The sequence below is a fragment of the Aotus nancymaae genome, unplaced genomic scaffold (assembly GCF_030222135.1).
Source record: "Aotus nancymaae isolate 86718 unplaced genomic scaffold, 86718_ANA_hifiasm-v0.15.2.pri h1tg000016l, whole genome shotgun sequence".
NCBI classification, from domain to species: Eukaryota; Metazoa; Chordata; class Mammalia; order Primates; family Aotidae; genus Aotus; species Aotus nancymaae.
In genome coordinates, this window is record NW_026988428.1 from 59,690,873 (window position 1) to 59,704,427 (window position 13,555).

The 13,555-nt window shown below is 35.0% G+C and overlaps 1 protein-coding gene across 11 annotated transcripts in view; it reads left to right on the forward strand.

Moving 5' to 3' along the window:
• CCDC91 (coiled-coil domain containing 91) overlaps window positions 1-13,555 on the forward strand; it is a 388,228-nt gene that overhangs the window by 113,176 nt on the left and 261,497 nt on the right. For 9 of the 11 annotated variants that reach the window (XM_012474260.2, XM_064377392.1, XM_012474261.2 and 6 more), the window contains 3 exons: window positions 6,397-6,554; window positions 7,805-8,008; window positions 8,720-8,824. In XM_012474260.2, coding sequence (XP_012329683.2) covers window positions 6,397-6,554; window positions 7,805-8,008; window positions 8,720-8,824 — 467 coding nt within the window. The remainder of the gene's footprint in view (window positions 1-6,396; window positions 6,555-7,804; window positions 8,009-8,719; window positions 8,825-13,555) is intronic. The other 2 variants (XM_021674873.2, XM_064377395.1) reach the window with 1 other exon arrangement.

The window sequence follows — 13,555 nt, forward strand, 5'->3', positions numbered from 1 at the left end:
ACTTGAACTCAGACCCGGAACAAGTAAACTTAATAAACATTTATAGAACTCTCCACTTCAAATACACAAAACATACATTACCACCTCACACCTATTCCAAAGGTGACTATATAATTGGAAGTAAATCACTCCTCAGTAATCGCATAGCATTTCATAGGTTTAAATTAAATATTGGTTGGCTGTTTGTTTGTTATCATCTTCCCTTATTCCTTCCTGACTACATCATTAAGTATAATTATCAGTATAAAAGAGCTTTTCAATACCCATTACTAAATTGCATTCTAGCCTGGGCAAGAAAGCAATACTCCCATTCTCTCTCCCTCTTTCTTTTCCTTCTCCCTCCTCCCCATTCTCTCTCTCTCTTTCTCTTCCTTTTTCCTCCTTCCTATTCTCTCTCTCTCTTTCAAAAAAAAAAAAAATGCATCTTTAAAAAAAAAAAAAAAGTCTGTGAAATGCTATGTAAATGCCGAAGAGTGATTTACTTCCAATTATGTGGTCACTTTCAAAATAGGTGTAATGTGATACTGAGAAAAATGTATGTTCTGTGGACCTGGGGTGAAGAATTCTATAAATATTCACTGAGTTTACTTGTTCCAGGTCTGAGTTCGAATCATAGATGTCCCTGTTAATTTTCTATCTTGTTGATCCATCGAATATTAACAATGTGGTGTCAAAGTCTCCCGTTCTTATTGTGCGGGAGTCCAAGTCTCTTTATGTCATTAAGAACTTGTCTTATGTATCTGGGTGTTCCTATATTGGGTGCATATATATTTATGATCATTGACTCCTGTTGTTGCATTGATCCTTTTACCATTATGTGATGTCCTTCTTTGTTTCTTTTAGTCTTTGTTACTATTAAAGTCTATTTTGTCAGAGATGAAAGTTACAACTCCCGTTTTTTTTTTTTGTTTGTTTGTTTTGTTTTGCTCTCCATTTGATTGGTAAGTCTTCCACCAACCCTTTGTTTTGAGTCTTAGTGTGTCCTTGCTTATGAGATGGATCTGGATACAGCGTACCAATGGGTTTTGACTTTTTATTCAATTTGCCTGTATTTAATCCATTTAAATTTAGGATTAATACTGATATTTGTGAGTTTAATATTGTCGTTTAGTGCAAGCTGGCTATTTTTCCCATTAGTTGATATAGATTCTTCATTATGGAGATACTCTTTACCTTTTGGTAAGTTTTTGGGATGACTGATACTGGTTGTTCCTTTCTGTGTATAGTGCTTCTTTCAGAAGCTCTTGTAAAGCAGGCCTAGTGGTGATGAAATCTCTGAGTGCTTGCTTGCTTGTTCGTGAAAAATTTTATTTTTCCTTCATTTATGAAGCTTAGTTTGGCTGGATAAGAGATTCTGGGTTGAAAATTCTTTTCTTTGAGGATATTGAATATTGACCCCCATCTCTTCTAGTTTGTAAGGTTTCTGTTGAGAGATTTACTGTGAGTCTGATAGGCTTCCCTTTTTGGGTAACCTGACCTTTCTCTCTAGCTGCCCTTAGAATTTTCTCCTTTGTTTCAACTCTGGTGAATCTAACGATTATGTGTCTTGGGGTTGCCCTACTTGAGGAATATCTTTGTGGTGTTCTCTGTATTACCTGGAGTTGAGTATTGTCCTGCCTTACTAGGTTAGGAAAATTTTCCTGAATCATATCCTGAAGAATATTTTCCAGCTTGGATTCATTCTCTTCGTGACATTCAGGTACACCTATCAAATGTAAATTAGGTCTTTTCACATAGTCCCATATTCTTGGAGACTTTGCTCATTCCTTTTTACTCTTTCTTCTCTAATCTTGTCTTCTCGTTTCATTTCATTAAGTTGGTCTTCGACCTCTGATACCCTTTCTTCTGCTTGATCAATTTGACTGTTAAAACCTGTGCATACTTCGTGGAGTTCTCATATTGTATTCTTCAGTTCCATTAATTCACTTCTATTCCTCTCTAAATTGTCTGTTCTCATTAGGATTTCATCAAACCTTTTTTCAAGGTTCTTAGTTTCTTTACATTGGGCTAGAACATGTTCTTTTAACTCACAGAAGTTTCTTATTATCCACCTTCTGAAGGCTGATTCTGTTAATGGAATGCACTCATTCTCCATCAGGCCTTGTTCCCTTGTTGATGAGGAACTGTGATCCCCTGTGGAGGGAGAGGCATTCTGATTTTGGGTATTCTGAGCCTTTTTACGCTGGTTTCTTCCCATAATTGTAAATTTATCCACCTGTCGTCTTTGTAATTACCGACTTTCAAATTAGGTCTCTGAGTGGACGTCCAACTTGTTGATTCCCAGTGCCGGAATCTGAGCAACCCACTGCGCCAGCTAAAACAGCGGCATTAAGATTGATGATGTTTTTCTGCCCGGGAATCTCCCGTCTGGCTTCCTTCTTGAGTCCTTTTTTCAATCAGCCAAATAGGCGACTCTGCTTTCCCGAAGCTCCGAACATCGACCAAAAGGGGACCCAGTCCCGTTTACTCTGCACCGGGAACTGCCGTGCTGGCCACAAGTCGTGCTGGCGACCCGTGGGGCTCCTCCGCTGGGAATCTCCTGGTCCGTGAGCAACAAAAATTCATCTGAAAGTGTGGCGTCCTCTCGTTCTCTGCGCTTTCACTGGGAACTACAATTCTGAGCTGCTAGTAATCGGCCATCTTGGGTCTCTCTCCTAATTTCTTTTGTTTTAATAGCTATTTTCTTCTTGTCATTTAATTTTGTATACTTAAGTTCTTTCCCTTTTATTGTTAGCTACTATTTTGTTTAATTTTCATTTGAAATCCAGGATTTTGATTAATTATATGTATTGTTTTTTTCTTATTAATATACTTCAATGAATGCAGTATTTTTATTATTTCCCTTATTCTACTTTTTAAATTTTCTTATTTGTTTCTTTTTTAGTTTGAGCTGGGAATTTAATTCATTGTTTTTTGATTGAAGTGTTCAGGGCTATAAAGTTTCTTTCTAATTACTACTTTAAATGTATCCCATTTGGTTTGTCACTATTTCTTAGAAATATTTTAGTATCTTAATAGATAATGGAAAATTAGAATTATATTGTGCTGGAAAAGCTTGTTTTGAATGTTGCCAACTGATAACTTCAGTAACAGATTCCATTTACTGAATGTTTACCATGTACCTGTCACTGAGCTGGTGGTTGGTATACATCATCTCATTTAAGCTGTATAACATCATTTTGAGCTACCTATTTCCCCATTTTCAGAAGAAGAAACTTTGGCTTGGAGAATTATTGTAATTTACCTAAGGTTGCATAATGCATAAATTGTTAATGTTTAAATTTGAGTCAATTTCTGACTCCAATGTCTATGGCTGTTACCTAGACAATAATATTGTGAGGTCACAGAGGTACTGAACAAACATGATATAGTCAGGGAATGTTAGTAGTATGGTGTGACTGGAGTGAAGTTAGTACTTAGTGGTATCATTTCTGGCTTGAGCAAATGGTTTTTTTGAGGTATCATTAACTGAGATGAAATGATGGGTAAGTCTGGTGTACCTGTTGGACAGCTGAATGGAGCTATCTGGTAGTAAGGTGAGTATATAGATCTAGAATTCTGCAGAGTGATTTATCCTGGAGATGTAGATTTGGATATCATTAGCTTAGAGGTGGTAATTTAAATAATGGCTTTTGAAAGTGGTAATCTAGAATATTGTGTACAGTGAGAAGATCAGAAGATATAGGAAATAATGAAACTTGAAGTTTATTGGAGAAAAGGCTGAAAAGGAATCAAGAAAATAGTAGTCAGGGTATTAGGTAGAAATCAAGGAGATTGGCCAGGCGCAGTGGCTCACGCCTGTAATCCCAGCACTTTGGGAGGCTGAGGCGGGTGGATCACGAGCTTAGGAGTTCAAGATCAGCCTGACCAACATGGGGAAACTCTGTCTCTACTAAAAATACAAAAATTACCCAGGTGTGGTGGCGCATGCCTATAATACCAGCTACTCAGGAGGCTGAGGCAGAACTGCTTGAACCGCACAGGCAGAAGTTGCAGTGAGCCTGAATCTGCACCCCAGTCTGGGCGACAGAGCGAGATTCTGTCTAAAAAAAAAAAATCTAGTAGATCACATGTAACAGGCACCAAAGAAGGAGCTTAAAAAAAAATGGAGGGTCATTATCATGTTCTCTGGCGAACTAAAGAAAGATAAGATCAGAAGTGTTTATTTGATTTAATAGTATCTGATAGGACAAGTGGTATCATAAATAACAGATCCAGTGGAGTGATGAGGATTGGGTCAAGGAAGAAGAAAATGGAGACAGGGATTATGAACTGTTTAAGAACTTTGGTTTTGAAGAGAAAAGGTCATAATGTGGTAGTAGCTAGTATGAGATTCAGGGTACCTTCATTCCCTCTCTCTGCTGTCCTTCAACCTCTCCCTTTCTTTTCCTCTTTTCTTTCTCACTTGCTCCCACTCTTCCTGTATTCTACCCACTTTCCTTCCTTTTTCCCTAACATGATACACTTGAACATTTAATGTTACAGGTGAGAATTTAACTTGTGACAGCATGACATCTTATGCCTATAAATATGAATAACATAAATAAATATTAAAATAGGTGTTAGATCAGAATGAAACTGTTGATAGTTTCTTGAATACAGGATCATAGCCACATATATACTTTTAAATAAACATACTTGCCCTATAAATTTTAATCTTTAATAAAATATCAACACTGTCCTAAATGCTTTACATGTTTTACACAGTTTAAACCTTAGCAAAATCTCTGCCCATCTTCTAGATGAGGAAACTGAGGCACAGAGAAGTTCAGTAACTTGCCTGTTGTTCTATACTTGGTCTGGCAGTGTGATTCTAGAGTCTATGCTCTTAATCATAAGGCTGTATTCCTTCTCACTCCACCATAGTAGTTACTTTCATTCCTTTAAAAATTTATTAGTAATATTTTTGTTGTAAATTATAATACAGAATTAGAAATGGGAATATTTTGACGTTTTGAAGAACTATTTTCACTATTCTACTTTTATAGCATAGAAAAAACTTCTTGAACAGTTCATAATCCCTGTCTCCATTTTCTTCTTCCTCTACCCAATCCTTGTCACTCCATTGGCTCTGTTATTGAAGATACTACTTGTCCTATCAGACATACTGTTAATCAAATACTATTAAATCTACTTTTATAGAATAGTGAAGATTAGAAAAAAATAATTTCTGAAGTAAGGATACCAAGTACAAACATAAATTAAGATTTCAGTTTTCTGTATTTGAGTTAAAGAATTGAAATGCCTATGGGTGAAGCTAGACTATATTAATTATATAGTGTGGCAGGTAATACCTCAAAAATACAATATTGCTGCATAATTGAAGTGTGTATAAGATAAATGCACCCTTAGAATATCAACCAGAAGTTGATATATTTGTTAGTTTAATATCTAATGGCCTTATAAATGTCTTTCTTCAGGGAAACATGTAATTTCCATTGTGAGCTGCCTTCCAGAATTTATGGTAGAACTTCACTGATGTTGCTACTGATGCCAATGTAGAATAAAGGTCTTCATAGTTTAGAAAGTCGAAACGTATAAATGGGCTGCAGAAAAAATGACTCTCTCCTTAAATTTTAAAACACATAATCCAAACATACTTGAATTTTTAGAAAGAACATTTAAAAATCAAGTAATATGTATGCAACCTGTTTATCTTGTTAATATCCATACTTTTATCATATGTCATATTTGATATTTGACTTTCAGGGCCTTTATATTTGAGCTCTAATCACAATCTAATGATTTGTTTGAAGCTAATTGAAAAAGAAAAGAAAAATTACTATTTTTCTACGTCGACAATAACACGAAAAATCTTGTGGTTGTAACAAAAGAAGACCTTAATGCAGATAGTGTTGGATTAGTTGTTTCAAAGTAATTGTTCTTTTCCCTTACTCATTTTATTGTAATAAATATTAATTGATTGACTTGCCTACTGAGTCATAAAGCCATTGAATACATGAGTGCATCTGTCTTGCTCACTGCTGTCTCTTCAGTCCCTAATGCCTATGTCTGGCACTGGTAGGCACTCTAGTGCTTTTTAAAAATTAAATGGATTTTTCTGAATGAAATGAATGAATATATAATATATATGAGTATTTTCTCTATGTTGGAAATGTACTTCTTATGGTACTTTGTTAGTATGTAAACACTAAGATGTTATAAAACTATTTTGTTTGCCTGGGTCTCACATGGAAATGTCATGTTAAATTTAAAAACAGTAGTTTTAGCTTTCAGAGATTGTGCCCTGAGGAATAGTCATAGAATCCTGATTTTTCACTCTCATTGCTTTTACTTTTACTTTTTTCCTTTTCTCTGTTTCACCTCTTTCTTCCCTTCAACCTGTTTCCTCTGTTTCTCTTTAATAATCCTATCCTTTTTGTTGTTTTTCTTTAGTATCTGGAGTCCATCTTTCACCATCTTCTCCTGAGATTGTACTGGACCATGACCACTCTTCTGCCATTGGCTGCCTCTCTTCTGATGCCATTATTTTATCATCAGAGAATACACATGCAGAGAACAGCACTGTGAGTCAAACTATTTCTAAAGCACAGGTAAAGACAAGCATTTTTTTTTTTTTTGAGACTGAGTTACACTCTTGTTGCCCTGGCTGGAGTGCAATGGCATGATCTTGGCTCACCACAACTTCACCTGCTGGGTTCAAGCAATTCTCCTGCCTCAGCTTCCCAAATAGCTAGGATTATAGGCATATACACCTCCTCACCTGGCTAATTTTGTATTTTTAGTAGAGAAGGGGTTTCTTCATGTCTCTTATGGTCAGGCTGGTCTTGAACTCCTGACTTTAGGTGATCTGCCCACCTCAGACTCCCAAAGTTCTGAGATTACAGGTGTGAGCCACCATGCCCAGCCAGACAAGCATATTTTTAAAGGCAGTTTGCATACGTAAAAAAATGCCTGCTAATTTAATAGTTGCTTTTAAAATTTCTTTTTTAGCCTATTTGTCTAAAAAAAGTATTTCTGCATAGGTTTTCTAATTTTGATGCTAATACTTAGAAATCAAAAAACTAGATATGTTTGTTTTGTGGCACAATTGTACAATATTTAAGTAGCCTTAGTTACCAAAGTATGATTCGAGTATCTCATTTATTAAAATAATTTGGCTTTGCATTCCAAATCTTGAACTACAAAAGGGAAAATAATACAAAAAAGAATAAGTGTGTGTCTTTTCAGTGAATCTTATCACATATTTTCAGGTACTCAAGCAACTATTTCAATTTTAGAGTGAAAACCAAAAAGATAGCAGTTACAAGGTTTATTCATTCAAATAATTTTTAAACCAAGCATTTGTGCTAACTGCTGGAGGTAGTGCCAATTTCTAAAGTGCTGTATGCAATTTTGAGTCACCTGTTAATTTTGTGAGAAAGTGATTATCAATAGAGGTCATTGATAAATTGCAAATTTTGATTTACAGTTCAAAATATAAACAAATTCTCTGTCGGTGTATAAATTTAAGAACCATTAACCAGATATGTCTATCCTTACTCATGCATTTTTAAACATAGGAAAAAGTTTTAAGCTTTTTAGTGCATTGCTAGCAAAATAATGAATACTTTAGATTTTAAAATTAAGAGGAAATTTTGTTTCTTACAGCAAAGATCAAATTGTTGTAACAGTTTGAGGTCTTCTTTTGATTTACTTAAAGGGTGAAATAATTTCAGAACCTTTTCAACAACTTAATTTCCAAATGTGGTTTCTAGTGCCCTTTGGATGTTTTCATTATTGGTATAGTGTAAACTTTCCTCTCTTGTATTTCTTTTTTTTTTTTTTTTTTAATGTGGTTTAGATTCAGCAATCAACACACACTCATCTAGATATCTCACTTTTTCCATTGGGTTTAACCAATGAAAAAAGTAATGGAACAATTGCCCTTGTGGATGATTGTGAGGATCCTGGAGCCAATGTATCTAACATACAACTTCAGCAAAAAATTTCGAGTCTGGAGATTAAACTCAAAGTATCTGAAGAAGAAAAACAGAGAATTAAAAAGGTATATTTGCGTTTGCCTGAGAAATGTTTGAATTGCAAATATTAGAAATTTGATATAATCTCAAACTCTGCCTAAAAACTCATCAGAGGAAGAAGATACCTTTCTCCCTTGGCCATAGGTTTAAAACAGTCATAAGCTTATCACTTGGAAAAGCCTTTGATAAGAAATATGTTTTACGTATGTACTTTTAAAGATATGAACATCTTTTACTAGGTTTTTTCCTCTATGGCCTCTTTTTTGGTTATTTTTATTTACTTTGAAAGTAGATAATGTTGTATTTCTTATGAATAGGTGAAATTTTGCAACATTGACTTCTCCCTATAGGAAGTCAGGCATCATGGGATATTTGACAAGAGTACTTAGGTATACAGCCATTTTAGTAAATTCTTTACTTACGCTTTCTTCTCTATGAATATATCTTTCAAAAGAGCTTAGCAAGTTTATAGAAAGTGTATGTAGAGATCAATTATGTTGATGAAATTAGTTGAGATGCTCATATTCATTTATTGGAATGAGTAATTGTTATGTCCATGTTTGATATTGGCCTAGAAATTAGAATGAAGCATAACAGTTATAATATTGTTAGATTTTAAACCATACTTTCCATGGATTCTTTCTCAGATAAATGTTTTCTGATATGTTCATTGAAAAAATTAAATATATTTTATGCCTTTAAATATTACAAAGCTCGTATTTGGATTTTTCTTTTAGGATGTGGAATCGTTGATGGAAAAGCATAATGTTTTAGAAAAAGGCTTTCTAAAAGAAAAAGAGCAAGAAGCCATTTCTTTTCAAGATAGATACAGAGAACTTCAGGTAAGCTGATTGAACTTAAAATTTAAAATGTAAGCCCTTTTGATGAAGCATGTTACTATAATTTCAAAAAGCACATAATGAGTATCTTATGAAGAATCAGATACTTGCTTAAATATGTAAAACTGACCAACATGGTTTGAAATAATGAAGATGGCCATTTTGAAAAGTGTGAATCTGTGAGCAGCCCTGAGGATTAGTAGTTTGAGGCTCAAACAATTTGGTGATAAATACTGTTTCTGATGGATACATTTTAGGAACTGGTTATTCTAATTTTTGTTATAATAATTACATTTGAATTACATTTAGAATCCTGTAATCCAGAATTGAGATATTTAACTTTTTAAATAAATTGTCTCCTTGCTTCTTCCTAAATTTCCTTATTTATTTCTTCTGCAATCTTCCCTAACTCAGTAAATGGCAACTCCATGTTTCTAATTGCTAAGACCAAAACCTACTCATTCCTTTTGGTACTTACTCAATATCTGTTTAGCAGGATTTGTTGGCTATACCTTCAGAATATCCAGATTTCAACCATTTATCATCATGGTCACCACTATCAATCTATTGTATATTATCATTACTTCTCTCTTGTAATACTAACGTATCTTCTAACTAATCTTTTTATCATTGTCCATGTGCAGACCATTCCCCCTATTGCAGCCGCTGTGATCTGATTGAAACTTAAAGCTGGTCGTGTCATTCTTCTGTTCCAGAACCTTCAGTGGCTTCTCATCTGACCTACACTAAAAGCCAGTTTCTTAAACTGTGTTCTCTTAAGTCCCTTCTTCCTCTTCTTTCCTTGCCTCTTTTTCCTCAATCGTTTTTCTTTTTTCCAATGTCTGGAGTACTCAGATTCCCTCGGATACTGCATGGTTTTCTTTATAGCCTTCACGTCTCTCTGTTCAAGTATTACCTTATCAGAGAAGCCTTTCCAAACAATGCTGACATCTTCTCCATCCACCTTATCATAGTCTGCTTTATTTTTATTCCTAGCACGTTTTACATTTGACAAATTATATATTTACTTGTTACTTTGCCTGGATCACTGTAATAGTCTCCTAAATGGTCTTCTAGCTTCCACTCTTGTTCTTTTCTTTAATGAGTTTTTAATTCAGCAGGTAGGAGTAGTGTTTTTAAAAATGTAACTCAAATCATATCCCAGACTCAATTCCTATTTTCTTTCCAAAATAAATTTTCAAGCTTCTCTAGTTTACCCTCAGATATTTATTTACACCAAACTTTACAATAAAGTATAGAAGAACGTGTGAGTACATGTGGGAAAGGACATTCTTTGCCTATTAGAGGGATATAGTCCATGGTTTCTGCCTGGAATGCTGTTCCTCCTATGGATTAGTTTTTAAAAAATACAAAACTTGGAAATAAGGAAAAATGCAGGCAGTGTGTCTTTTCAGCGCCTGTGATGACATTGTTTAATGTGCCTACCTCAGGAGTACTTAGGAGAATGTACTTTATTTGATTCACTGTTTACTGTTGAATAAAAGTCTCAGATGTAATCAAGTTACATATTAATTCATATATTTTTTTCCCCTGAAGAGATGCAAATAATTCTGTTAGAAAAGATAACCTCAAACAATATAATTACCCTGTAGGATATTAACAAGTTTTGTCTCTAACCTAGTGCTTTTAGTTTAACACTCCACGTTGTTAAATTTCCTGTATAAATCCTGTTCTTCAAATGCTGCTTGAACCAGTCTTAATATCTCATTCATTCAGTCTTAAGATAAATGATTAATTTGTTAGTAAATGAACAGAATACATCTTTGGTATATCTTTAATTTGTATTTACATCAGTCAGATTAACTTTTTGAAAATTATACTTTAATAGCTCTCGCTGAATTCTGGGCTTCCTTCTGATACTTGCTCAAATGCTACTCTTGTGGAGGTGTTTCTTTTTTTTTGAGATGGAATCTCGGTTGCCAATGGTGTGATCTTGGCTCACTACAACTTCTGCCTCCCTGGTTCAAGCAATTCTCCTGCCCTCAGTCTCCTGAGTAGCTGGGATTACAGGCACGCACCAACATGCCCAACTAACTTTTGTATTTTTAGTAGAGATGGGATTTTACTATGTTGGTCAGGTTGGTCTCTAACTCCTGACTTCGTGATTTGCCCACCTCGGCCTCCCAAAGTGCTGGGATTACAGGCCCGTGCCTGGTCTGTGGAGGCGTGTCTTAACCATGCTATATAAAATAAGGGCCTGTGTATGTGTTCAGCATTCCCTAGCCCTTTTTATTTTTTTCTTTCTCATGCCACTTATTTCTACCTGTTATTTTATTTTGATTTATTTTCTGTCTTTTCTCCACTAAAGTGAGTTCCATGAGATCAAGAATTTTCCTTCCAAGTAGTACCTGGCATATAGTGCCTGTTCAGTGAATACTGTTGGATGAATGAACGCATGAACTAATGTCATGCACCCTGCTCCCCAAGGACTAATTACTTTGTCTGTAGCCACACTTACTGACCTCATTCTTGGAATTATGGTACAAATTAAAAGGCATAGTACTGAATAATGAGATAACTTTGTGGGTTTTTTTTTTTTGTCTCCATTGAATAACTTACTCTGGACCCTTTAATGAGACATACATCTTTGAAAATTCAGTTTTTTCGTCTATTAATGGGAACAGTAACATATCAGAGAGACTATGTAAGACCTAATGTATAGCACTTTGGGTTTTTTATAGTAAGCAGCAATATAAGTGCTATCTGGCATTCTCACTTCTTTTTCTATTAATAGTGATAATCTAGGAGTGATGACTTGAGTCTTCAAAGCTAGTACTCAATTCACAAAGTTCTTCCTTTTGTAGGAATCAGTACTTTCAAAGAAAACTTTTTTTCAGATGACTTCATTTTAGTACCAATAGGTTTCACTCTTCTTTTTATAACATGGCAATAAAAGAGTAACTTATGGAGTGTTAAACACCTTGGCTAAATAAATTATAGAAAAATGTACTGGGAGGTCTCGTAGCCAAACTGAAGTTAAAGCAGGCGTACTGTTCAGTTTATATGTCACCACACCATCTCTGAAGAAAGCATGTCTATCCTCAGTCCCTTCCATTCATTTGATGAGCCAATTCTTTGTATTTTATTTGATTGTTGTTTTCAGTTTTAAAATTTTCATTTGGTGCTCCTTCATATTTTCCATTTCTATGCTGAAACTTTTTATTCTATTTCAAGCATGTTCATAATTCCTTGCTGAAGCATTTTCATTATGATTGCTTAAAATCCCTGTTAGAAAAGTGTCATCTCAGTGTTAGTATTGATAGTGTTTTCTTACCGAAGTTGAGATTTTCCTGATTCTTAATATGATTGATTTTTAATTATATCTTGCATATTTTAGGTATTTTATATGACACCTTGGATCTTGTTTAAATCTTGTATTTTAGCAGGCCTCATCTGATAGTGTATAGGTTGAGAAAAGATAGATACCATTTTGTTAATGTCAGGTGCAAGTAAAATGACAAGTTTTCCACTCAGCCCCCTTTGACACCCTGGATAGGAGGAATACCACCTTATTCCTGGGTTAAGGTGGGATTTCAGGGCCCCCACAGGCTTTAGCAGTTGCATCCCTGGCTGGGAGAGGGAGAGGCACCTTATTACTGTTTCACGGCTGCCTTACCATGAGAGTAGGGGAGATCTTGTTACCTCTGGATAGTTATAAAAGTTCTGGCTTCCTCTGACACAGGAAAGGAGGGGGAGAGAGAGTTGTTTTTCTTTTGGATGGGGATAGAAGTTCTAAAACTGCCTTCACAACAGCTTGGTTTTCTCTGATGCAACATCAGAATCATCTGTGGACACTTCATTAGTTTCTGGGTGAGAGTGGAAAGCTAGGTTCAGTGCTTGGCCTTTTGTGACAGAGGTGGTTTAAAAATAAAGGTGAAACTTGGAAATAAGGAAAAAGGTGAGCAGTGTGTCTTTTCAGTGTCCTACTGGGGACATTGTTTAATAGGCCTACACTATGACTATTTAGAAGAAAATATTTTGTTTGAGTCATTGTTTACTCTTGATTAAAAGTTTCAAAGGTAGGGCCATGTATTATTATTATTTTTTTTCCATGATATTTGGCTGGTGTAGGGTACTTGTTGTCTAAAAGCTTTCTGTCTTGCTAGATTGTGCCTTTCATGGCCCTTTTGCTACAGAGGATTGGCTTTTATTGGGACTTTTGTGTCTATTGGTGTTTCCTGGGCTGGCCATTCCACTCCCTAGTTTGGGATGTATGAGACTAAAAGAAAACTCACAGACCTCACTGCTTTGTCATTCCTTGGATTCCCAGGTCCCTAGTTGGTCAGCCTTCTCTTTTCATTCCAGAGTTTCTTACATTTGTTTTAATAAAATGTCCAAACTTTTTAGCTGTAATTATTGACAAATAGGGAGGAGTAGGATAGAAAGCAACCTTTTAAATTTTAGTAATTCTATGTTGTAGCTACATCAGGAAATTGATATCAAAGTTAAAATACATTAATTTGAAGCAGGTAACTTTGAGTTGGTTTTTTTGGGGGTGGTGGGAACAGGTTAATCAGCTCTCATGGAGTCATTCTAGATAGAGGAAGGATGCATAAAAATATGGATAATTCAAAATGGGAGATAATACATAAATTTCTGTATCTGTTTTATATTGTTTGTGCATATATATGTGTATATGTTAGGTATTCTGAAAGTATATTTTCAACAAAAATATTTACATTGTGTTGTAATGACCTGATTCAGAAAGAATTT